At 40.0% G+C, this 26,630-nt stretch overlaps 1 protein-coding gene across 1 annotated transcript in view; it reads left to right on the forward strand.

The window, feature by feature from the left end:
* Positions 1-26,630, forward strand: part of LOC149822666 (uncharacterized) — a 142,134-nt gene that overhangs the window by 109,864 nt on the left and 5,640 nt on the right. The window contains exons 21-26 of the mRNA XM_089980338.1: positions 15,334-15,429; positions 15,518-15,598; positions 15,670-15,741; positions 16,041-16,085; positions 17,166-17,249; positions 17,328-17,431. Of these exons, the coding sequence (XP_089836464.1) occupies positions 15,334-15,429; positions 15,518-15,598; positions 15,670-15,741; positions 16,041-16,085; positions 17,166-17,249; positions 17,328-17,431 (482 nt within the window). The remainder of the gene's footprint in view (positions 1-15,333; positions 15,430-15,517; positions 15,599-15,669; positions 15,742-16,040; positions 16,086-17,165; positions 17,250-17,327; positions 17,432-26,630) is intronic.

Below are 26,630 nucleotides of genomic sequence, written 5' to 3' on the forward strand. Positions count from 1 at the left end.
CCTTGTCGGAACCTTTCTCACATGTGGCAAGGGTTTTACCCCTGTCGGCAAACTGGTAGGGGCTAAAGTCCTTGCCGGACGGCCCTTGCCGTAAAAGACCGACAGGAAGGGGCCTTTTCCCTTGTCTGTCGACGGAAGGGAGAAGAAAAGAAAAGAGGAAGATGAGGTGGCCGAGGGAAAATGAGAAGAACAAGGGGAAAGGGTGCATACCTGGAGGTCATCGGAGCGCTCGTCGGGGGGAGGAGGGTCGTCGGTGGTGGGATGCCAGTGGTCGTGCTCGTCGAATGCAAGATCGGCATGGGGGGTCGGTCGGGAGAGAGACGAGAGAGCAGAGAGGGGAAGGGGTTTCGTAACCCCTCTCCTGCCTCGCTGTCTTTAGAAGGCACAAGGGAGGCGGTGCCTCCATTGGGTTCGGGTCGGGTCCAGGTCCAGATCCGACCCAAATTCGACCCGAATCCAAGTTGTATTTTTTTTTCGGGTTTTACAAACCGCATGCCTTCATCATCTGTGGAAGACCAAATTCCTTTATAAATTTTGTCTCTGAGTGCACCTCTCTTCCCTCTTTCACCTAAGGTATTTGGGTGTGTTTGCTTTGTGCACAGACTCGGACCTGACCGCGATAAGTTAGCAACTCAAGTCACTAAGTGTATGTTTATAGGCTATCCAAAAAACCAAAAGGGGTATCGATGTTATGATCCGATATCTCATCGAGAGTATGTCAGTGTGAATGCATCCTTCTTGGAGCCCCTTCCATACTATTCCAGTACTGGTGTTAGGCTGCAAGTTGATAAAGATATCTCTTTTCCTCTTCCTCTTCCTCTTCCTCTTCCTCTTCCTCCTTTTCCTTTGGAATCGGTGTCCCCCATTACCGAATCCAACTCCACCTACCGCACGGCTTCACAATCCTCCATTGGTGTATGTGCGTAGAGCTCCACCTCTCCCAATGCCTCCATCTTCTTCTTCTCCTGAGGTAAGTACTCCTGATAGCAATGACATTCTTGTTGATGATGACAAGCCAATCGCTCTGCGTAAGGGGACAAGACAATGTACCTTATACCCTATGTCCAAGTTTGTGTCTGATGCCAGACTCGGAAATCAGATGAAAGCATTTATTTCAGCCTTATCAGCTGAAACTATTCCTCTCAGTTATCAAACGACAGTACTCGATAGCCGGTGGAAGCAGGCTATGCAAGATGAAATTGATGCTTTACTATCTCAACAGACATGGGACCTTGTTGATTCCCCAGGGGATGCGGACATTGTTGGATGCAAATGGGTATATACCATTAAGTATAACTCAGATGGTTCTATTGAAAGGTATAAAGTCCGGTTAGTAGCAAAAGGCTATACTCAGACATATGGGGTTGATTTCTTTGAGACATTTTCCCCAGTAGCACGAATGGGCACCATTCGTCTTGTTCTTTATGTAGTTGTTCACTGTGGATGGAGTTTGTGTCAGCTAGATGTGAAAAATGCTTTCTTATATGGAGATTTGTCTGAGACCGTCTACATGCAACAACCTCCTGCGTTCGAGGTTGAGGGGGAGTGTCAGAAAGTGTGTAGATTAAGAAAGGTGATATATGGTTTAAAGCAAAGTCCTTGTGCATGGTTTCAAAAGTTGTTTGAAGTGATGTCAAAGTTTGGTTTTAATAGATCAGCGTCCAATCACACATTATTTATTAAGAAAACTAACTCAAGCATAGTAGTTATGGTGGTATATGTGGATGACATCATCCTTATAGGAGATAACATGAACGATATTGCAGCTACGAAGGCTCATCTTAAAAAACATTTTGTTACAAAAGACCTTGGTTCCCTTAGATATTTTTTGGGCATAGAAGTGGCCAGGGGCAGTGAGGGCGTGGTTTTGTCTCAACGGAAGTATGTTCTTGATTTACTAAAAGAGACAGGAATGTTGGGAGCTAAACCAGCAAATATTCCCATGAATAACAAAGTTCACTTGTTGGATGAGGGGTCAAAACCTGTTGATAGCAAGAGCTATCACTCATTAGTAGGGAAGTTACTATATGTAACAGTGACTAGACCGGATATTGCTTTGGCTGTAAGCAAGGTTAGTCAATTCATGGACAAACCGACTGAGGTACACTGGAATGCTACAATGATGATACTCAGGTACTTAAAATCTTCTCTTGGAAAAGGGTTGTTATTGTTAAAGTGTAAAATTGTACATATATGTATATATAATAATATTATATTATTATATATATATATATATAAATACATTTTTTATTTCTTTCTTTTTTGTAATTTTTTTCCTTTATTTTTATTTTTTGTCTTTATGTCATCTAGTTCAGTTTGAACTAGAATGACTGTTGCTAGTCAAGTCCTGTCCAGACTTGACTAGCAATAGAGCTGTTGGACTGACACATTCCAACAGCTCTAAATAGAGCTGTTGGACTGTGCCCAACAGCTCTATTAAGTCCTCTTTCAGCTGTGTATATAAAGGGGTGCAGCCCCTCTTGTATTTCATTCCAATGCTTCTTAAGCAATTGGTTTTTCATATCAATAAAGAAACATTTTTATTTTTATTTTTATTTTGTTTCCAGTTATACCCTTTTTAAGGGTTATGCTTTAGTGTCATTCTTGACACTTGCCCTTGTTAATCTAAGCTCGTGTTTCGAAGATCCCCATTTCATTTCATGGTATCAGGGCCGCGGAAGTACTAAATCTTGAGGAAAAGCTGCCTCGGTTTCCGTGCCTGTTTGCAAAAGTGTTCGCCACTTGAAGAGAAGTGTTTTATCACTTCATTGGAGAAGATTTCACATCTTGTTGTATTGTTTTTTTTTTTTCTTTTCTTTCTTTTTCATTTTCCTTCTTGTTTCTCTTCTATCCCTATTCTTTCTCTCCTTGTAATCGATGGATGACAATGATAAAGTCACCATCATACCTATGAAACTAAGCGATACGAACTATGTAACATGGGCTTCAATCATGAAGCACCATATATGGGGAAAAGGCTTATGGGGGATTGTGGATGGTTCCGATTCGGAACCTAAGCTATCTCTTGCTAAAAAGGAGAGAGATAAAGAGGTCCCTCTATCGGAAGAAGAGAAAATCAAGGCTATTGCCTCATAAGAGAAGAAATGGAAAGAATGGAGAATATCTCATGCGAAGATAATGTCATGGCTTATTAATAGCGTTGACATTAAAAAATGCTCAAGTCTTGCCAAATTTGATCATGCCAATAAGGCATGGGAATACCTTAAGAATATGTATTCCCTTAAAGATATTGCACACGTGTGCAACCTCCAAGAAAAAGTTCGAATGATGACACAAGGAGACAAAACTATTCGTGAATATTACAATGGGTTGTCCGAACTTTGGGAAGAACTTTCCCTTTTAGAACCAAAGTGACATTGTGCCGAAGACATCGAGCTTCGTCAGAAACAACTCGATGCTGAACATTTTTACCAGTTTATCACTGGATTAAGGCCGGAATTTGAAACCACTAAATCGGCCCTTACTTCATCGGGGAAAAATTCCTTCTATTGTTGAAACTATTGAAGAGTTAACAATGGAAGAAAATCGTCTCCAGAAAGGTTTTTTAAAAATTGAAGATGATTCCGTTTTAGCCGTGTCTAGACAAGGGAATCATGTTCGATCATATAGGCCTCCTCACTTTAACCGACAAAATGGTGACTATGATAAGAAGAAAGTTATTTGTCATCACTGTCATGAACCGGGACACTACAGGCCACAATGTCCCAAACTTAAGGAGCTGAGAGAAAAAAGAGCTGCAATTGTTGGATCGGAGCCTAAAGATCAGGATGCACCAGTTTCCTTGGCCCAACTAATGGAGATTCTTCAGCCTCTCATCAAAGGTGCCTCTTCCTCATCTGAAGCTTCAACTGGTGCAACAGCCTCATCTTTTTCTGATCTAGGTAAAATTTCTTGGCTTCTTGACTCTGGTGCATCTTTTCATATGACCCCAAATAATCAAAGTCTATCCAAATGTGTTAAAAATAAAACAAGTGTGTCAAAGGTCTTTACTGCTGATGGGACTTCTCTTGAAATAGAAGGAATAGGAAATTTTGAAAAAAATTATAAAACAAAAAAATTTTTTATTCCAGAAATTAGACATGTTCCCAAATTAAATTTAAATCTTTTATCTGTATCTCAAATTTCTGATTATGGGTGTAATATTTCTTTTTCTTCTCATGGTTGTTGGGTACAGGATCGCCAGTCAGGCAAGCTGATTGGGGAAGGCCATAGAGAAGGAGGACTCTATTACATGGATGTTTTGGAAATGCTGAAGAAAGCTTTTTGTTATAATATTCAAAAAATAGAGTTGGAACTGTGGCATAAGAGACTTGGTCACCCACATATAGCCAAAATCCAACATTTTCTAAATCTAGGGAAATTTTGTAACTCTGAATCTTTTGATTGTAAAGATTGTATTCTCGGCAAAATGAAAAGATTACCATTTCAGAACAGAACCTTTTTCTCTTCAAGACCACTTGAATTAATACACTCGGATGTTTGGGGTCCTGCACCAGTAATTTCTAAAGGAGGATTTGTTTACTATGTTATTTTTGTCGATGATTTCTCCCGGCATACGTGGATGTACTTTCTCAAACATAAGTCTGAAGTATTTTAATACTTTCAAACTTTTCATAATATGGTTAAAAACAAGTTTCAAAATGATATTACTATTTTTCGCACAGATTTTCAAAATTATCTTAAATTGCATGGCATCACACATCAAAGATCTTGTCCTTATACACCTCAACAAAATGGATTGGCAGAACGAAAACATCGCCATATTATAGAAACCACTAGGACTTTATTAATAGCAAATCAAGTCCCGAAAGACTTTTGGGCAGAAGCTGCCTTAACTGCCACCTATCTCATTAATAGGATGCCATCTTCTTCGTTACAAAATATCACTCCCATTGAAAAACTTATGAACATTTCTCCAGACTACTCTAGACTAAGAATATTTGGGTGCAAATGTTTCATATTTACTGACAAAAATGATAAACTTTCCCCTCGTGCGATTCCCTGTGCCTTTTTAGGATATGCTGAAAACCAGAAAGGTTATAGATGTTTTGACTTCAAAAATAATAAACTATATGTGTCTAGAAATGTTTCCTTTCTTGAAAAGGAGAGCTTCTTTGATTTTAGAAAATTAAAAGACGTCACTGAGTACTCCTTTTTGCTAGATCTAACATCAACATCTGATGAATATGACCTTGACTGTAACTTTGATGATGATCAAAGAATTATTGATCTTAATGTTCAAAATGAAGAAGTTCATAGAGATACTAGTATTCAATATTCCAGGCGACAAGAGTCTAATCCTCCATGTGCACTTGAGAAATATTCTAACATTCCAACTAGACAATCATCCCGAATCTCGAGGCCTCCAGGAAAGTTTGTATCATACGAGTCTTTCTCACCCACATATAGGGCAGTTATTGCATTAATTCACTCATATGAAGAACCATCCACATATTTTCAAGCAAAAAATGATATTAAATGGATAGAAGCCATGAAAGCTGAATTAGATGCACTTGAAAAGGCTTCTACATGGAATATTCAAGATCTTCCTCCAGGAAAGAAAACTATAGGATGTCGATGGGTTTATAAAATTAAAACCAAGAGTGATGGTACTCTTGAAAGATATAAAGCCCGTTTAGTAGCCAAAGGTTATGCCCAAGAATATGGGATTGATTATGAAGAAACCTTTGCTCCGGTGGCTCGTATGACTACTGTCCGAACCTTAATTGCCTTAGCTTCTATCAAAAAATGGTCTATTTTTCAAATGGATGTCAAAAATGCTTTTTTAAATGGAAAGCTAGTTGAAGAAGTATATATGGAACCTCCTCCTGGTCTAAGTATTCCTAAGGGTAAAGTCCTTCGCTTAGAAAAAACTCTTTATGGACTTAAACAAGCACCAAAAGCTTGGTATGATAGGTTTAGTCGTGTTATGATTGATATTGGTTTTCAATTCTGTTTAACTGACACTGCTTTGTTTATTAAGAATTCTGATGCAGGGATCATTGTGCTTCTTCTCTATGTGGATGATATGATCATCACCGGAAGCGATAAACAGGGAGTTGAAACAATCAAAACACTTCTTAAATCTCATTTTGAAATGACTGATTTGGGCTTGTTGAGATATTTTTTAGGCATTGAAGTTGCTTATTCTCCTAGAGGATATTTATTATCTCAGACTAAATTTGCTTTTGATATTGTTTTCAGGTCTGGTATTACTGATGATAAGAAAGTTGACACTCCAGAAGTTGTTAATGTTAAAATAAAGATTGATGATGGAGAACTTCTTGCAGACCCTACTCCTTACAAACAGCTTGTCGGGGCACTTTCCTATCTATCCATTATCAGACCAGATATAGCACATGCTGTTCATACAGCAAGTCAATTTCAACATGCTCCTACTTCTGTTCATATGGGAGCAGTCATGCGTATTATCAGATACATCAAGTCCTCTCTTTCACGAGGACTTTTCTTATCTTCCTCCTCTTCTCTTGATTTAATTGCATATACTGATGCTGATTGGGGAGGTGATCCCAATAACAGACACTCAACCACTGGCTTTTGTGTCTTTTTAGGGGAATCATTAATCTCGTGGAGGTGTAAAAAGCAGCAGAAGGTATCTCTCTCATCCACCGAAGCTGAATACAGAGCCATGGCAACCACGACCATAGAAGTAGTTTGGCTCCGACGACTGCTTGCTGACATGGGAGCTGAAGCAACAAAGGCTTCACAAATGTGTTGTGACAACAAAAGTGCGATCTACATTGCCAGTAACAGAACATTCCACGAACGCACCAAACACATCGAAATGGATTGTCACTACGTCAGAGAGGAATATCTACACGGGATAATTGATCTGCCATATGTCACTTCAGAATATCAGTTAGCAAACTTCTTTACAAAGCCTCTCGCTGCTCCCCGATTTCACTTTCTCTTAGATAAACTTTCGCTCATTGTACCGTAAGTTTGAGGGGGAGTGTTAAAATGTAAAATTGTACATATATGTATATATAATAATATTATATTATTATATATATATATAAATACATTTTTTATTTCTTTCTTTTTTGTAATTTTTTTCCTTTATTTTTATTTTTTGTCTTTATGTCATCTAGTTCAGTTTGAACTAGAATGACTGTTGCTAGTTAAGTCCTGTCCAGACTTGACTAGCAATAGAGCTGTTGGACTGACACATTCCAACAGCTCTAAATAGAGCTGTTGGACTGTGCCCAACAGCTCTATTGAGTCCTCTTTCAGCTGTGTATATAAAGGGGTGCAGCCCCTCTTGTATTTCATTCCAATGCTTCTTAAGCAATTGGTTTTTCATATCAATAAAGAAACATTTTTATTTTTATTTTTATTTTGTTTCCAGTTATACCCTTTTTAAGGGTTATGCTTTAGTGTCATTCTTGACACTTGCCCTTGTTAATCTAAGCTCGTGTTTCGAAGATCCCCATTTCATTTCAGTTATTCAAGAAAGGAGGCACTCTCGAGGTAGTTGCGTACTCTGATGCTGATTATGTTGGATCTGTAGAGGATAAGAAATCTACCACAGGATTTTGTGTATTTGTGGGAGATAACTTAATATCCTGGAGAAGCAAAAAGCAAACTGTGGTTGCTAGGTCAAGTGCTGAATCAAAATATAGGGTTATGGCCCAAACAACAGCTGAATTAATGTGGGTTCGAACTGTGCTGACTGATCTTCAAGTGAAGGTGTCATCTCCTATGGTGATGATGTGTGATAACAAGGCAGCCACATATATAGCAAATAATCTAGTATTTTATGAGAGGACAAAACATATTGAAGTTGACTGACATTACATACGAGATATGGTTCAAGTTGGACATATCTCTACCAAGCATGTAATCTTTGAGGATCACATTGCAGATATTTTTACAAAGCCTCTTGCTAGGCCCAATTTCTCAAAATGTTGCGGCAAGCTAAGCATGATTGATATCCATGCTCCAGCTTGAGGGGGAGTGTTAAGATAAGTCGACCACATTAGAATTTATCTTCTTAAGGTTGTTTTTATATTTTACAAAGATTAAGGGACCTAAATATAATTTTTATTCTTTTGGCTAATCCCTACTTAAACAGGAGATTAGACCTAATTCAATACACGAGTAAAGGTTTTTTTTCTCTCATCTCTCAGTTCTCACAGTGTAGTTTCTTCAACGGAAGCAACCTTGTTCTTTGGGTTTTCATATAACTTGAGACAATTAGGTCGTATATGACCCGGTTCATGGCAATGATGGTAAATAGACTTCTTGTAGCCTCTATTATAGCTATTTTGTCTCTCAAAGTGTGGAGGCTTATAAGTTTTCACATGATTGTCAGGCTTGGATACGGCTAATACTTCATCTCATCATTTGATTATACCAAAACGAGTTTCCTTTTGGCATATCTCGGCAACAACATCATTTAGAGGAAGAGGCTTAGATCTATGAAGAAGTGAAAGTCTAACTTTTTCATATTCGAGCCTAAGCCCATGTAAAAATTGAAAAAAGTGTTCTTTTTTCATTTGCTCTCTTCTTAGTTCAACATCTTCACTAGCAACCCATTTGGGTTCAAGAAGAAATAGTTCATCCCATAAAGGACTAAGAGTGCTAAAGTAATCATGTGCACTCATGTCCCCATGCTTAATGGTGCATATTTTTTCTTGGAGAAAAAATTGTCTTGCAAGATCTTTTTGTGTATACATACCTTTCATGAAAAACCATGTCTCGTTTGTCTTGCAAAATTTGGCTATGTTGGTACATATCTTTGTTAGAATACAGCATTGCATATGTGTATGGATCTGGATCCAGATCCATACGCATATTATATATGTACACATGTTAAATAGGTTTTCATTAATGGCATTATTGTAATATGCATATGTTTTCAATTTATAATGCTTAGGGTTTTGGAGGTCGAGTATTGTAGTGCCGCCCCAGCCTTTTGTGAATTGCTCTCTCTCTCTCTCTCTCTCTCTCTCTCTCTCTCTCTCTCTCCCTCTTATCTCCCGTGAACAAGTCTGATATGGTATCAGAGCTATCTTCATCGTGAGCAGCAACTCCCCTGCGTGATCATCTTCAGATCGTGAGCAGCAACTCCCCTGCGTGATCATATTCAGATCGTGAAAACTTTTCTTCCAGCGTGAACAGCAAACCCAGATCCACGTGATCATCTTCCAACGTGAACAACAACCCAGATCCAGTTCTTCCAGCGTGAACAGTTTTCTGAAGCGTGATTCTTCAGCATCAACAAGTCTTCAGCGTGGACTGTGATTCTTGTTTTCTGAAATCTGAAATAAACAACTTCCAGCGTCAACAAGTCTTCAACGTGATTCTTCAGCGTGGACTGTGATTCTTGTTCTCTGAAATCTGAAACCTCATCTTCATTCTGAAAGGTGGAACCTTTTCCTTCTCTTTTCTTTCAGCGTGCTCATCTCTATTCTGCATCTCTATTGGTTTTTTATTCTTGTTCTCTGAAATCTGAAATCTCATCTTCATTCTGAAAGGTGGAACCTTTTCCTTCTCTTTTCTTTCAGCGTGCTCATCTCTATTCTGCATCTCTATTGGTTTTGAGACCTGTATTGGTTCCACCCTCCCTGGTCACAAACCGACTGCAGTTATTACAAACCAGTTTTTTTTTTTTTTCTGATTCCACAAGTTTTCTTTCCTCTATTGTTGTTTCCTTAATTGTTGTTTCAGTGTTCCTTGTGCAACACTTTTGGTAGTACAGAACTTATTCATTTTGGTAGTACAGAACTTATTCACTGTTTCACATTGCTATGGATTTCTCTTCGTCATCCAATTCATCATCCGGTCCCTCTGCCAATTTCTTGAGTCAGCTCATTACAGAAAAACTTACTCATTCTAATTTTTTGACCTGGAAGAGGCAAATCCTTCCTTTTATACGGAGTCAGGATCTCGATGAACATTTAGATGGTTTAGTTCCTATACCACCGCGGCTTATTTTGCAGGAAACCAAGGATAAGAAGGGTGACACAATTACCATTTCCATTAAGAATCCAGAGTATACAGCTTGGAGGAAGCGTGATCAGTCTTTGGTTGCTTATATTACGTCAACACTCTCTCAAGAAGTGTTGGTTACTCTTTCAGATGATTACACTGCGGCAGATCTATGGAGTAAGTTGTCTCAGACATACTCTCAGATATCAGAAGCCCGAGTTATGTACTTAAAAACATGAATTTCAAAGTTTGAAGAAAGGGTCCATGACAGTCATGGAATACATAGGCCGCTTGAAGAGTATTACTGATCAATTGGCTGTTATTGGAAGTGCTATTGCAGATAAAGATAAAGTTCAACAACTTCTCAATGGATTGGGTCCTGATTTTGACATGTTTACCACAGCTTTATCCTGCCTTCCTCACTTGCCCACTTTTGACGACCTCCAAGCGAAACTTCTCCAGCATGAGATGATTATGAAGCAAAGGGCAGAAGGAAATGAATCAGCCCGTCCTCATTCAGTTTTGGCCATGGACACTTCTGTAGGTTTTGGACGAGAAAATGGAGGGCATCAAGGAGGCAGAGGCCGCGGACGCTTCGGGCAGGGAGGACGTGGTATCTTGCCCACACCTAATATTTCAGGGACTTTTAATACAGGGAATCAGAGGAGAGTGCCCACTTGTTTCTTATGTAACAAAAGAGGACATGTGAAAGCTGATTGTTGGTTCAATCTACAGAATAGAGGAAAAATAAACAAAACTGAGAATAAATCAGCTACTGTTGTGGACACAAAAGTGCCATCCCCAGATGTGCAACAACTTTTGTTGTCAGCATTGTCACAAATGTCGATCAAGCAAAATGAACAAGGCGAATGGTATGTTGATTCAGGTGCCGCCACACATGTTACGGGTAATGCGGGTAAGTTATCTCACTTATTGCCTTATTTTGAAAAAGGTAGTATAGTTACGGGAGATGGAACTTATCACTCCATTAGTCATACTGGCAATGCACATATCCCTATGTCAAAGTCCTCACTTCACTTGTCCAATGTCCTTCTTGCTCCTAATATTAAAAAGAACATTGTTTCTGTAGCTAAACTTGTTGACGATATGAATTCTTCCGTCGAATTTACTCCCTCTTCTGTTTATGTTAAGGATCTACGAACGAAGGAGACGTTCGCTAAGGGGGAGCGACAAGGAAACATGTACGTCTTCAAGGAGATTCCTTCAGTGTCTTCACCCTCAGTACCAGTCCTCCAGTTGAAGTCGTCCAAGCATTCTTCAGTGTCTTCGCCTTCAGAGTCTTTGTTTTTTCCTTAATTGGAAGTTTTTAATTCATCTCATTGTAATAAGCCAGATATTTGGCATAGTCGTTTGGGACATTGTAGTCGAGGTTTCGTTGAAAATCTTGTATCTGATGGTCTCCTTCCAGAATCTAGTTTATGTTCATTTTTTAATAATAATAATAAATGTTCTTCATGCGAACTCTGCAAAAGCCATGTCCTTCCTTTTCATATTATAAATAAAAGAGCTTCAAAGCCATTTGAGATTATTTGTTCCTATGTTTGGGGACCTGCACCTATTCCTTCTCTTTCTGGTAGTCGCTACTATGTTGTCTTTATTGATTCCCATTCCCGTTATACTTGGATATATTTCTTAAAACACAAGTATGAAGTTTTTCAAATATTTCGGGAGTTCCATTCGATGGTCAAAACAAAGTTTGCTTGTGATATTGTGCATTTACAATGTGATGGTGGAGGAGAGTATTCATCGAACGAATTTCTTGCCTTTCTTCGGGATAAATGAATAAGTCGACAGGTTTCTTGCCCTCATACTCCTCAACAAAATGGGGTTGCGGAGAGGAAACACAGGCATATTGTTGAGAGTGCGATGAGCATGTTACATGATAGCAATGTGCCCGTTAGTCTCTGGACAGAAGTTTTTCACACATCTGTTCATATCATAAATCGTCTTCCTATGACACTTTTGGATCGGAAATCTCCCTATTATACTTTATTTGGGCAACATCCCTCTTACGATGAGCTGCGTGTTTTTGGTTGTGTATGTTATTACATATTGATTCATCTCTGCGAAATAAGTTTCAGGATAAGGCTGTCAAGTGCAGATTTGTTGGGTATGCAGATGAATACAAAGGTTATCGATGCTATGAGCCTACTACAAAACGCATTAGGACCTCCAGAAATGTTGTTTTTGACGAACAAAATTTTCAGGTCAATGACTCACAAATGCATGTTGAATTATCTCCAGTTGAGCCACCCCCAGTAGAACGTTTCTCTGGACAGATATACACTAGACGGAGCAAAAATACAAAGCCGAGGAATGTGGAGGAAAGCATCGCCAATGATTCGGCTCAAAGGCCGTCACGCATTAAACATCCTATTCAACGATGGGTGAGTTATGAGACCTTCTCCCTTGATTTCCAGTTGTTTATGTCTCAGCTCACAAAACAGGATGAACCCACTTGTTTTAATCAATCTCTTCAATCCCGTCATTGGACTGAAGCTATGAATGAAGAAATGGAAGCTCTTCATGAATGCCAGACTTGGGAAATAGTCCCTCGGCCAGAAGGAAAGAATGTAGTTGGCTCAAAATGGGTTTATAAATTAAAATATAAGCCTGAAGGAAGTATTGATAGATATAAGGCGCGACTTGTTGCTCGAGGATTCACACAACAATATGGTGAAGACTACGACGAAACTTTTAGTCCCGTAGTCAAAATGGGTACTATTCGTATTATCATATCCCTAGCAGTCGATCAAGGTTGGAGCCTTAGCCAGATGGATGTTAAAAATACATTTTTGCATGGAACTCTAAAGGAAGAAGTATATATGGAGCAACCACGTGGTTATGCCGAGAAGGATCCTATTGCCTGGGTGTGCAAACTAAGGAAATCTCTGTATTGGTTGAAACAGGCCTCCCGTTCCTGGTTTGAAAGTTTCTCTATGCAGATTCAGAGTTATGGTTTTAGAAGATGCTCTCTGGATCACTCTCTCTTTATTTACCAAAAGGCTGACATTGTTATACTTCTTCTTATATATGTTGATGACATTGTGATCACTGGGAGCTCAGATAGTCATGTGCAAGACGTGAAATAGTTTTTAATGAAAACTTTCAAGATGAAAGATTTAGGGAAGTTGCGGTACTTTCTTGGTGTGGAAGTTGACAGACAACAAGACACATTGACTCTCATGCAACAAAAATACACTCTTGATCTTCTGGAAAGAGCCGGGATGACGAATTGCAAACCAGTCAGCACTCCTAGTGTATTACATCAAAGGCTGAGCTCTGAAGATGGTCATCTTTGTGTCAATCCTACAACATATAGAAGTCTCGTGGGGATGTTACAGTACTTGACCTTTACCAGACCTGATATAGTTTATGCTGTCAATCAGGTATCCCAGTTTATGCATGCTCCAACGGAGGGTCATATGGAAGCTGTGAAGCGCATTCTACGCTATTTAAAAGGAACTATAGGAGACAGACTTGTTTATCGCAAGAACGATAATCTGCATAGAGGACATGCACTCATCACTTATACAGGCGCAGATTGGGCAGGGGATCCAGATGAGAGACGATCTGTCTCTGGATACTGTGTTTATATTGGGCACAATTTAGTGTCCTGGAGCAGCAAAAAACAAAAAGCAGTGGCACGATCGAGTACAGAGGCTGAATACAGATCGATGGCTGCAGGCACGACAGAGGTCACATGGATTAGACACTTATTGAGTGATCTTGGGGAGACAATTATTCAATCATTTCTTTTCTGTGACAATCAAAGCGCAATAAATATTGCATGTAATCCTATCCAGCATAGCAGAACGAAGCACATTGAGATTGATCAACATTTCATACGGCAGAAAGTCGAGATGAAGGAGATAGAACTACGTCATGTTCGAACAGAAGATCAAGTGGCAGACCTATTTACCAAGGGACTAACAGGACGTCAATTTTGGCTATTGAAGAGCAAGTTGTACATGCTCCAAAATCACGTACAACTTGAGGGAGGGTGTTAGAATACAGCATTGCATATGCGTATGGATCTGGATCCAGATCCATACGCATATTATATATGTACACATGTTAAATAGGTTTTCATTAATGGCATTATTGTAATATGCATATGTTTTCAATTTATAATGCTTAGGGTTTTGGAGGTCGAGTATTGTAGTGCCGCCCCAGCCTTTTGTGAATTGCTCTCTCTCTCTCTCTCTCTCTCTCTCTCTCTCTCTCTCTCTCTCTTCCTCTTATCTCCCGTGAACAAGTCTGATAATCTTGAGCTCAACATCGTTCATAAACCATGCGAGGATATTGGCATGTTTACTTTCTCAATCCTCTATCTTGAATTGGTGATCCTCAATAGCTTTGGTGCAAGCATTTCCTTCTAGAGCCTTTTCTTATCCTCCTTCCATTTTGGTGAGTTTGAGTTGTGGTTACGGAATAAAGCCCATCACATATCTCCAAAGCTTTTTGCCTTTGAGGTTGTTCTCCATGGCAGATGCCTACATCATATATTTGGTACCATTCAACTTGAAGGAGAGATCAATCTTATGCTCATTCTCCATAGTGACTTAGAGAGAAGAAGGTCAAAAAGTACGGAAGAGATTCCTAAATCGATCCTCCACTTAAATTGCGTCAAGGACTTGATTCCTGATTCACGATCTTTCAATGGTCACCTTTAACGAGACCAAGAGTACAACCTTGCTCTGATACCATGTAATGAAGTATGTAGAATTATAAGTAAAAAATGCAAAAGCATCAACTAAGTCCAATAATGGACAAATGCAAAAGCACAAAGAGCATACAAACAAGAAGTTCACAATGAGACAATACAAAGAGCCTTAAAAGGCAATACCAACAAGTAAAGAATACAAAAACTTTATTGAAGAGTGCTTGAAAAGCTACATTGGAACAAGGGGAACATCCCTTATTTATACACAACAAATGAGGAGAGAGAGGCTACTGGGAGTCCTCATAGAGTCATTGGGAGCTCCCAACGACTCCATGAGTGGGCTCCAATGCAATAAAAAAGAAAAGAAAAGAAAAGAAAAAAGATAAAAATACATTTTGAATAAATATAAAAACCTTTATTAGAAAAAAATAATTGGTTCTAGAAACAACTATGTGAAAAGGTGAAAATGACTCTATCGGGCAAACTAGACAAATTATATATATATATATATATATATATATATATATATATTAACATGTACATCACTGGATTAATCAAGTTAATATTAATGAAATTAATATTTTTGAAAAAATTGTAATATCTCTAGAGATGCAAAAGATAAAGACTTGAATATGGGCCATGTGCTCAGTTGCTTGGATATTTCCCTGCAGGGTTCAGCTCATACAGGCCCAGCCTTGACACCTGTTGAAGTATTGGTTGCCATCCATGGGGTTGATCCTGAAAAAGATGGAATTGCACTTAAGAAGGCATCATTTGTTAAACTTTTGCTATGTAATTACTCCAGTTTTAGATTTTTCTGCATTTCATATATTAAGATGCTCATTAACTTTCCAGATAACTGATGCATGTACAGCATGTTTTGTGCAACGCACTGTTTTCACTCAACAAGTTCTAGCCAAAGCATTGAATCAATTGGTAAGTTCTGTGAAGAAATCCTGTCATGTCGATGGGAAGAATAGTTGGCTCTGATTGTTGCCTTTTTTCAGGTTGAGAAAAATCCACTTCCTTTGCTATTTATGAGGACTGTTATTCAGGCGATTGACGCTTTTCCTGCACTGGTAACTTTCCTTCACAATATTTGCTCTTTTTGACAATTATCAAAGATTAAGGACATAAGAATGGATTTCTAACGAATAATAGAGTCCTGCTTTTAGCTACTGATCTTTACTAATTGCTGACTTCTGCTCATCAGAGAAATGGACATAACAGCTAATAGTACATTTTTATGTCAGTAGATCATAGGCTACATGGAGTCATTTTGTTCTTTTCTCAACTGCTTGGATGAGAATGGGCTGTGTGTGCCCTCACATGCACATGTTTGTGGGTTCCTTAGACATTATATTTAAATCTTTTGCAGGTTAATTTTGTAATGGGAATATTGTCCAGACTAATAAGTAAGCAGGTATGTGGTCCCTAAGTAAGGAAAAGAATATTGTTTCTACTTCTATTAAGATGTATTCAATGTTATTTTTGCTTCAAATTTTTGTCCATTGGTTCTTTGAATTTCTTTTCTGTGATTAATTTAATTTTTAGGTTACATGTAGTCAACTGTTTAGTAAGCATAGTGGACTATATGTTAGTCTGACAGTATACAGAGCATATGGAACTTTGGAAAGAGGCTAAGGGATCTGCAAGAACCAGTAACGGATCCATTTTCCATGTTGCATGAAAATTTCCAATCAAACTAGTATACAAGGGATAAGGGGTTGTATCGCTCTAAAATTGGAATATCCTTGTAGCCATAGTTTTTCATTGAGTAATGCTGAGGATTCCACCTTTCGAAATATCAATGAAATGAGTAATTTTTTTCCATAAGGAAGGAAATGAAATGAGTAATTGATAGATGGAATTTGAAACAAAGTTGACATGGTTTTGTAGACTTTAAATCTTTGATTCCAATTACATCTTCAAACTGCTTGTGACAGAAAATAAGCCGCAAACTTTACATTAAGGCATGTTTGGTAACGTCTCATGAGATTCTGACTCATGCAAATGAGAGAATGAATTCCATTGGCATTAGCTAACCAAACATCAGAAACTGAGCGGTGAGAATCAGAATCATAAGGGCCTTTGGTGATCCTGATTCATATGACTAAATCAAATTTGATCTGGAGTCACGTGGCCCAGCAAACCAAACTTTCCCTAAATGGATAGCAGCAGTATGCTTTGTGTGATTTTTGATAGGCAAACGTTCCACCAAAGAAGCTTGGTGTTAATTGGACGTGATTTTAAGGTTTTAAATTGTCAATTCTTATGACTTCAATTTCAACCAGAATTTTATGTAAACAATTCCTCTTGCTTTGAGCTGTTCTCGTCTTACATCTAATGGTTCCATTCATACTTGTTGAATGTCATAAATCAGACAAAGAATCTCACTTTTTTTCTAATGCCTAAAAATACTTTTTTTCTTAATTACCTTTTCATTTAATTCAGAGGTTTTTGTCAAAGTATATGCTGAGTTTCTTGAAATTATTTTTCACAGATCTGGCAGATGCCGAAGTTGTGGGTTGGATTTTTGAAGTGTGCAGCTCAGACGCAACCACATTCTTTTAATGTGTTGTTGCAGGTTTTGACTCGCTTTTAGCCAAATCATACAAAGATTTCCTCTATTGCTGATTGGCTAACATTGTTCCCCCTGTTACAGTTACCAGCACCGCAGCTTGAGAGTGCTTTGAATAGACACACTTTGCTCAGAATTCCCCTTGCTGCATATGCCAATCATCCAAGTATCCGAACAGCATTGCCTAGGTATATTCTTGTGTCTTAATCTTTTCATTTTTACATTCTGAGGGAAGGGGAAGGAGGAACTTGAAGGTATGTTTCCCTTTGTTTCCATCAAAAAGCATAATTTTCTACTGAACTATATATTGCAGGTTTATCTTTGTCTGGAAGCTCTAAGATTTTTATACCAGTAATGAAACCACGTTTAAGACACTTGCTAGTATTTGCAAAATGATAACAAGGTGGTACATTTCTCCATAGGCATTGATGGCTTTTCTGTAATGCCCCAAAATTTCAAACTTACGAACCTTTTAGAAAACATGCAAGAGACTAGAAGAAAATCTCTTTCCTTTCAGAGTTTGTTTATGTAATCAGCAGAAGATAATTCTTTTGTTGAATTTAGAAAGGCAAGCTAACAACTTTGAACACGTTAGCTAAAAGAACCAAAACTAACTACACATGTTATTTGCAAAACACTTAGAAAAGCCACTTTTATTTAAAAAAGTTTCCAAATAGTACAAACTTCGGATATCCAAAGGAAAATCCGTGACAAAACCCAAAAACGTTTAGGACGCAAGCTAAGAGCGGGAAAAAGAAATCTTGAAGTCATTTTGCAATTGTGCCATCGCCCGTAGTGTACCTAATCATCACCTGTACTCATAGAATGGGTTAGTTTCGCGAAAAACTAGTAGATGCATAAGAGCGACTACAGGAAACTGAGTTAACTACATTTAATTTAGCATGCTAAGCAGTTTAAAGCAGATATGCAGTTAAACAGGTAAGTCGTTCAAAGCAGGTAAGCAGTGCTCTGTCCTCTCCCTTGACAGACTACAAGAAGCGAATGAGTGTGTCAGGGGTAAATTAATTGACGACTCATTCTATATGCTTTGGTCTTTTGACCAAATGAGTATCTTACCTGTGAAGGCGATCTCATTTTTATATGTTTACAGCATTGTGCATTTAGCATTGTTCGAGGTTGCACGACCGTTTCATCCCATCATCGCAATTCTAGCGTGTAGTGTACGACTACAAGTACTCTAAGATGAAAGGGGTATAGTTCCTCAATAGGAGCCTCAACAAAAGTGTTTCTGTAACGCCCCAAATTTCAAACTTGCGAACATTTTCAGAAAAACAGGCAAGAGACTAGAAATATCTCTTTCCTTCAGAGTTTGTTTATAAAATCAGCGAAAGATTTTTCTTTGATAAATCATAAGGCAAGCTGACAACTTTGGGCACGTTAGCTTAAAGAACCAAAACTCACAAGATTCGAATATCCCAAGGAAAATCTGATACAAACCCATAGCGTCCAGAACGCTAGCTAAGAGCAGGAAGAAGAAGTCTTGAAGCCATCTTGCAATCGCGTCATCGCCCGTAGAGTACCTGATCATCACCTGTACCCATAGAATGGGTTAGTTTCGCGAAAAACTAGTAGGTGCACAACAAAGACTAACAGAAAACTGAATCAAGTACATTTAATTTAGTAGGCTACGCAGTTTAAAGCAGATAGGCAGTCAAACAGGTAAGCAATGCAAGCAGGTGAATAGTGCAAACACGCAAGTAGTATAAGCGAATCAGCAGTGCAAGCGCGTAAGCAGTGCAAACAGTAAGCCGTTCAACACAAGTAAGCAGTGCAACTGACCAACGCAGCATACGATCCATTTGATCGTAAGCTGTGAACTACTACGCAACAAGCTTGTCCTCGTTCCTAGAACGAGGTCTCTGCATCTAATCACCACCAGGACATAGCTTGTCACTCACTACTTCTAACCAACGCTTTGTCCTGAATGACCTTAATCTATCCTCATCTCTCAAAGTCTTACGCGGCTAACTGTCACCGGTTATGACGCACTAAGGCGTCATACCTTCTCAGAAAAGCTCACCCTTCCGTAGAAGGTCCAAAACATGATCACTAACTCAAATCGCTAACGATCTGATTCTCACACCTGAGTCAAGCATGTAATCATGCTAAAACAGAAAGTTGAAACTATGAATTCATAGTTGGCTATCACAAACAATCTCAGAAGATCGTCACAGCTCACCATAACTTTCTGTGGTAAGCAAAAACACAAGATCCACATCGGATCGCTCGGTCCGAGAGATATACGACCTGACAAGAAATTACCGCCCTATAGGGTATACTCGGTCTTGGACCATACACTTCCTCACAGGAGTTCACCGTCTTTGCGGCTACCTGTTCGTGGACAGTGTACATCCTCACAAAGATTTTACCATTCTAGCCGGGTCACCTGATCTTGATCATACATACCCCCACAGCGAACCCTTTAGGAAGTGGGTCCCCAACAAATGCCATATCCAATGAAATTCATTGTGATACACGCATCAACACAAATGACCACTCTTAGGGTCGATAGCCACTAATACAAACAACAAGATCAACACTGGATCACCTGGTCTGGGAAATGTATAACCTCACAAGAAATTCTGCCCTAGATGGTATACCTGGTCTTGGACCATACACTTCCTCACAGGAGTTCACCGTCTTCGCGGCTACCCGTTCGTGGACAGTGTACATCCTCACAGAGAATCTACCACTCTAGCTGGGTACCTGGTCTTGATCATACACGCCCTCGCAGATAATCCTTTGGAGATCAGGTGCTCGACAAACACCCTACTCGGTGATACACGCATCTATACAATCGACTGCTCCGAACAGTTGCCTGCTCTCGATGTCAGTAGCCACAATATGGGCACAAGCATGTATATCAGCAATATGCATCATATCACTCCACGCAGAAGCATATAATCCTACGCATCGTATGATTGCCACAAGGAATATTACAATCCTCAAATAGGCCTTCAAAGCATGTGTAAACGACACATGAGAACGCGCAGATATGGCAATTTAGTTGATTCTATGGGAGAAGGGTAACTAACTCTACCCGTCGGCCAAACAAAACAATTGAATAAGACAAGCACTCGTAACAATGCTCGTAAAACATATAATTACCATAAAATGGCTCAGTCCATTGATAAGGCATAAACCATTACATCACAAGTCATTCATAAGCAATCATACGGCAACAGTTATATCAGAATATGTAAGCAGCTTATAAGACAAGCGGCCACATCAATCCTAGTTGCCACCAGTTCGTAGATTACGAGCTGTATGCAATCACATCAATCATAAGAGATGCAAGCCAACAAGTGCTACGCTACAATAAGCACCAAACAGTTCGACCAAGGGATAAAGCAAGTCACATGCTAATATGTAGCAACTGGTATAATGCTATTATTATAAGCATTTAACTAGTATGAGAAACTCCTTATTACTCCGCAAAGAACTACGTAAGCAGTTTAACCAACTAGAGTAATGCCTTGACAGGCGTGCACAGTTCAACGAGTTGCATATTGAACTATCGAGCAAGCAAGCGAATTCATAGTGCAAGCGAAGCAGTAGTGCAGACGAATCTCACGACTCAACGACCAGTGTGAACAAACCTTATGTTTCGATAATTACGAACCTGCGGGTACGCGCAGGCAAAACGTAGAACCAACTGAGACTAGTTCGGGCGTCTGTTATTCTATGTATTTTCAATAACCCGAATAGCTAGTTGAGTTCGCTCCAAAGGGACGGCTTTAGCCGAGAGAGGATTCCCCAAAGGAGGTTGTGCCACGGACGCATCCAACTTCTGCAGAAGTGTTGAGCTAACTAATGTAGCCCTTTTTCCCTAACTCCAATGACTGGGGAGGCCGGATCGTTGCCCGTAGGGTGGTTGTTAACAACCTGTCCATTGGAGTTTGTACCGCTCTGTCCTCTCCCTTGACAGACACAAAGAAGCGAATAGGTATGTTAGGGATTGCTTAACTAACGACCCATTCTATGTTGTGGTATTTAAACCACTCGAGCATCTTGCCTATGAAGGCGAATGTGAGGTCATTTATGTAATTACAACATTTTGCATTTAGCGTTATTCGAGGTCGCACGACCATCTCATCCGATCATCGCAGTACTAGACGTGTCGTGCACGACTACAAGTACTCTAGGATGAAGGGGGTATAGCTCGTCAATAGAAGCCCCAACAGGAGTGTTTTACAAAGATATAAAGTTTATGAACTTTACTCTATCTTTTGAAACAGCAGTACCTTGTGCCAACATTATGCATGTGATTATCTCGAATCACATCCGCTATCGGGGTATCTATATGTCTCGCATGACTCGATACCGGCCTCGATAGACGGGATACAAGTTTCTCAACAGAACACCCGCTAAGAAGTTCGCTCGAACTCCCAATTCGGGATCGCCCGAGATATGTCAAAAAGGCGAGGAGAACCAGCCAGTCGCATCCTTCCAAATGCTTCGATTTGGAGCAGTCTTTGATGCTTTTGCGCAGCTCCCTAAAATCTCAAGTCGAATCTGCAGGACTGCACACACAAAGAGCCAGGATCCTTGCGAGGTATCCCTCTCCTTAGACGAGGATGTGCCGCTCGCTCCCGACTGAACTCTTGTCGCAAGAGGGAGAGGGGTAAATGCCCCTTGCATCCTCCACGAGGATGCCTTTAAGGCATACGCCAAGATCATGAACCCGCACGTCATCTGCAACAGCAAGGCAATACCAACACATATGCAAAGGCAAGAGCCTAGGCGCAAAGCGCGACAACAAAGTAATGGCGGTAAGCAGAAGTGCAACACAAACCCCCGACACAACGTTTAACGGCAAAGTAAAGACCGTAAGCAGGAGTGCAACGCAGAACCTTTGCGTGATGCACGACGGCAAAGTAAAGGACAAGGATCGCGAAACTGTGTCCTTGAGTTAAATGCGTACTCATATAAATATATATGATATATATATATATATATATATATATATATATATATATATATATATATATATATATATATGCATATATATTTATTTAATTGTCCTTTTTAGTTAATTGAACTCAATTCAATTGTCCAAGTCTTCTATGCAATCTTCCCCTACCTTTGAGAGTTGCAAGCTTGCTGTCGTCCGCGGATGTACGCGATTGGCAGCTCGGGTCGCGGAGCGCGAGTGAGATCCGTCGTACGAGCTACAAAAGCAACGATCTTAGCAAGCTAATACCAAAATAGGAAGTCAGGGGCACTACCGTCGTCCTGACGTAAGGGAAGCAGAGGTAGGGGCATCGTGCACATCTGCACCTGTTATAAGTGCAAAGAGCAGGGGCAAGGCCACGAGCCCCTGCTGACATGCTGTCAGCAAACAACGGGGAGGTAGGGTTGCACCCCTGCCTTATGAAGGCACGAGGGAAGCCGAGGCGTCGCCCTGCTTGCTAGAAGAGCAAAGAGACAGGGGACCAAGCCCCAACCCGTTAGCATAAGGGAGGAGGCAGGAGGCTTCGCCCCTACCTGTCGAATACACCAAGAGGCAGGGGCTTGGCCCCTGCCGGTCGAGCACGTAAACAAGCAGGGGGCAAAGCCCCTGCCTGCCGCCCGAGAAGAGGGAGCAGGGAGAGTCTTGACCCCCCTCCCCTGCTAAAACAAAGAGCAGGGAGGGGAGCTCAGCCCCTCCCCTGCCGTGACAGAAGGAACAGAGAGGAGGGGGGCGAGCCCCTCCTCTGCCGTAACAGGAGGCAGGGAGGAGGGGCTCGACCCCTCCCCTGCCGTGACAGAGGGAGCAGAGAGGAGGGTGTCGAGCCCCTCCTCTGCCGTAACAAGAGGCAGGTAGGAGGGGCTTGGCCCCTCCCCTGCCGTGACAGAGGGAGCAGAGAGGAGGGGGCCGAGCCCCTCCTCTACCGTAACAGGAGGCAGGTAGGAGGGGCTCGGCCCCTCCCCTGCCGTGACAGGCCAAACGGCAGGGGCTTTTGCCCCTATCAGTCGACGAAGGGAGAAGAAAAGAAAAAAAAGGGGGGGGGGGTGCGCAGCACCTCCCTCCCTGGCAGACCCAGAGCCACCACGATTGGTGGCTCTGGTTCACCGACCCTTGAAGAGGAGGGTCAGGGAGACAAAGAGGAGAGAAGAAGAAAAAGAAGCGTACCTGGGGAGTCGCCGACGGTGGCAGCGGCGGCGTCGGAGGGGGGGTCGCAAGTGGCGGCAGCAGACGAGCGAGGGAGAGTCGGGAGGCGGTGAGGGAGAGAGACATCGAGGGGGGGTTTCGTATTTGAAACCTCCTGCCTTATTTTCTAAAGAAGGCTCGAGGGAGGCGGTGCCTCAATTGGGTCTGGGTCGGGTCGGGTTCGGATCCGACCCGAATCCTAACTTAAATTTTTTTTTTTCAGTTTATTACAGTTTCGCAAAGATGTAATGTTTCTCAAACTTTACTTTTAACATTCTTTATCTTTTGAAACAGCCAACAGCTTGTGCCTGTAAAATTGTCTATGAAAAGACAATACGCATACGAGCACAAACAAAATAGAAAAGATGTGCACGAAGTTACTCTCACAACACTTGAACAAAGTACGCAAAAGCGTAAAAATAATAAACATGCACAATGGCATGTATTTCATAGAAAGAACTGAATGCTTGAGACTCTCAAGCTTAAGAAAAACAAGGGGGTAACACCCCTATTTATACAAGAAAGAGGAGGTGCAATGGGGTTCCCAAAGGAGTCGTTGGGGAGCCCCCAACGGTCACATTTGTGACCGTTGGGGGTCCCCAACGACTCTATTGGGGGACCCCCCAATGCACCTTTTATGAAAAGTGAAAAAATAAAAATAAAAAGAATAAAGAAAATACAAAAATAAAAAGAAAGAAAAGTACAACATATTCCAAATGGAATATGCGCAAGAGGGGAAATTACAATTATACCCTTATCGGGTAAACATAAAATAAAAAGGGAAAAAATATATATAAATATATATATTTATATATATAGAGATACATATACATATATGAATTATATGTAAATGTATCTCTATTTATATAAGTATATATATTTATATTTACATCAACGATTTTGGGATATACATTTTAACACCCCCCCCCCTCAAACTTACGGTGTGATAACCGCAAGTTTGCCAAGAAGGAAATGAAATCTGGGCGAACATAGAGCTTTGGTGAAGAAGTCAGCAAGCTGATACTTAGACGTCACGTATGGTAGATTAATGACCTTCTTCAAGTATTCTTCTCTGACATAATGGTAGTCCATCTCTATATGCTTTGTTCGCTCGTGAAAGGTGTGATTCTTGGCAATATAAATTGCACTTTTATTGTCACAGCACAACTTTGTTGGTTCGCTGATAAACACTCCCATATCTTCCAAAAGACTTCGAATCCATACAATTTTCATGGTGGTAGATGCCATGGCTCTATATTCGGCTTCAGTGGATGACAGGGAGACCTTCTGTTGCTTTTTACATCGCCATGAGATTAGGGACTCACCTAAGAAAACACATAAACCAGTGGTGGAATGACGGTTACTAGGGTCACCTCCCCAATCTGAGTCAGTATAAGCAAGCAATTTCAATTCAGAGGAAGAGGATAAAAATACTCTCTTATTTACCTTTCCCTTCAAATATCTGATGATGCGAAGCACATCACTCATATGAATGATTGTAGGAGCATGCTGAAACTGACTGGCGATGTGTATACCATGTGACAAATCGGGTCGAGTAATGCTAAGATACATTAGGGAACCTACCAACTGCCTATAAGGAGTAGGATCGATTAGAGGAACACCGTCGTCAATCTTCATTTTTGCTCCCACAACTTCAGGAGTTTCGCATATTTTGTCATCAGAAATACCTGACATGTCAATAATCTCGCAGGCAAGTTTAGATTGAGATAGAAAATAACCACGTTGCGAATATGCAACCTCAATTCCAAGAAAATATGTCAGAAAACCTAAGTCTGACATCTTAAATTTTGAAGTCAAGACTGACTTAATGCCCTTGACTCCTTGAACATCATCACCTGTAATCAACATGTCATCAACGTAAAGTAACAAAATTACAATCCCTGCATTTGATTTTCTAGTAAACAAAGCAGTGTCAGTATAACATGAAGAAAAACCATTTTCTAACATTACACTGGTAAATCTATCATACCAGGCTTTGGGAGCCTGCTTTAAACCATAGAGAGCCTTACGAAGACGAAGAACTTTATCTTTAGGAATTATCATGTCTGGTGGGGCATCCATATATACTTCTTCGTTAAGATCATCATTTAAAAAGACATTTTTAACATCCATTTGAAAAATGTTTCAATTATTAATAGATGCAATAGTAATAAGACACCTAACGGTAACCATTCGAGCCACAGGGGCAAAGGTTTCTTCGTAATCAATCTCATATTCTTGCCCATACCCTTTTGCAACTAAGCGAGCTTTATACCTTTCTAGAGAGCCATCGCTCTTAGTTTTAACTTTAAAAACCCACCGACAGCCTATAGTTTTCTTTCTTGTAGGTAGAGTTTGGAAATCCCAAGTTTCTGCCTTTTTAAGAGCATTAAGTTCACTTTGCATGGCTTCTTGTCATTCAATGCATTTTTTAGCTTCTTCAAAATTTCTTGGTTCAAAATAAGAGTGAATGGCACTAAGACAAGCCCTATATCGAGGTGAAAAAGATTCAAAAGATACAAAACGAGTTGGAGGTCTTCTATTCCTTTCAGATCTTCTATGGTCAAGAATAGGAGAAAGCTCACTATATTGACCAATAGCACTTCTAAAGGTGTCTTGATTTCTACGAGAGTAGGTTATAGGCTCACTTGGGACTCTACTTTCTTGTTCATTGAGTAAGTTATGTTCACCAATATCTGCATCATTTTCCTCATCATGGTTTAATGATACCTCATCATCACTAGATATATCATCATTACTAGATAATAAGTCAAATAAGGAGTAATCAAAATTTTCTTGTTGAGAAACATTTTTTTCAAAACCACTGTCATTTTCCAAAAAAAGTTACATTTCTAGAGACATATAACTTATCATCTCTAAGGTCATAACAACGAAAACCTTTTTGTGTTTCGGAATAACCAAGAAAGGCACAAGGAATAGCCTTGGGAGAAAGCTTGTCATTCTTATCTGTAAGTATAAAACACTTACATCCAAAGACTCTTAACCTATTATAATCAGGTTCAAGCTTATGTAATACCTCAAAGGGAGATATTTTTCCTAATATCCTAGATGGTAAGCGATTTATCAAATAAACAGAAGCAAGATCGACTTCAGGCCAAAAGTTTTTAGGAATATTTTGAGATATAAGAAGGGTCCTAGTGGTCTCAATAATGTGCCTATGTTTTCTTTCAGCCAACCCATTCTGTTGAGGTGTTTTGGGACAAGACCTTTGG

Source organism: Nuphar pumila, chromosome 11 (genome assembly GCF_984573655.1).
Source record: "Nuphar pumila chromosome 11, dmNupPumi1.hap1.1, whole genome shotgun sequence".
NCBI lineage: Eukaryota > Viridiplantae > Streptophyta > Magnoliopsida > Nymphaeales > Nymphaeaceae > Nuphar > Nuphar pumila.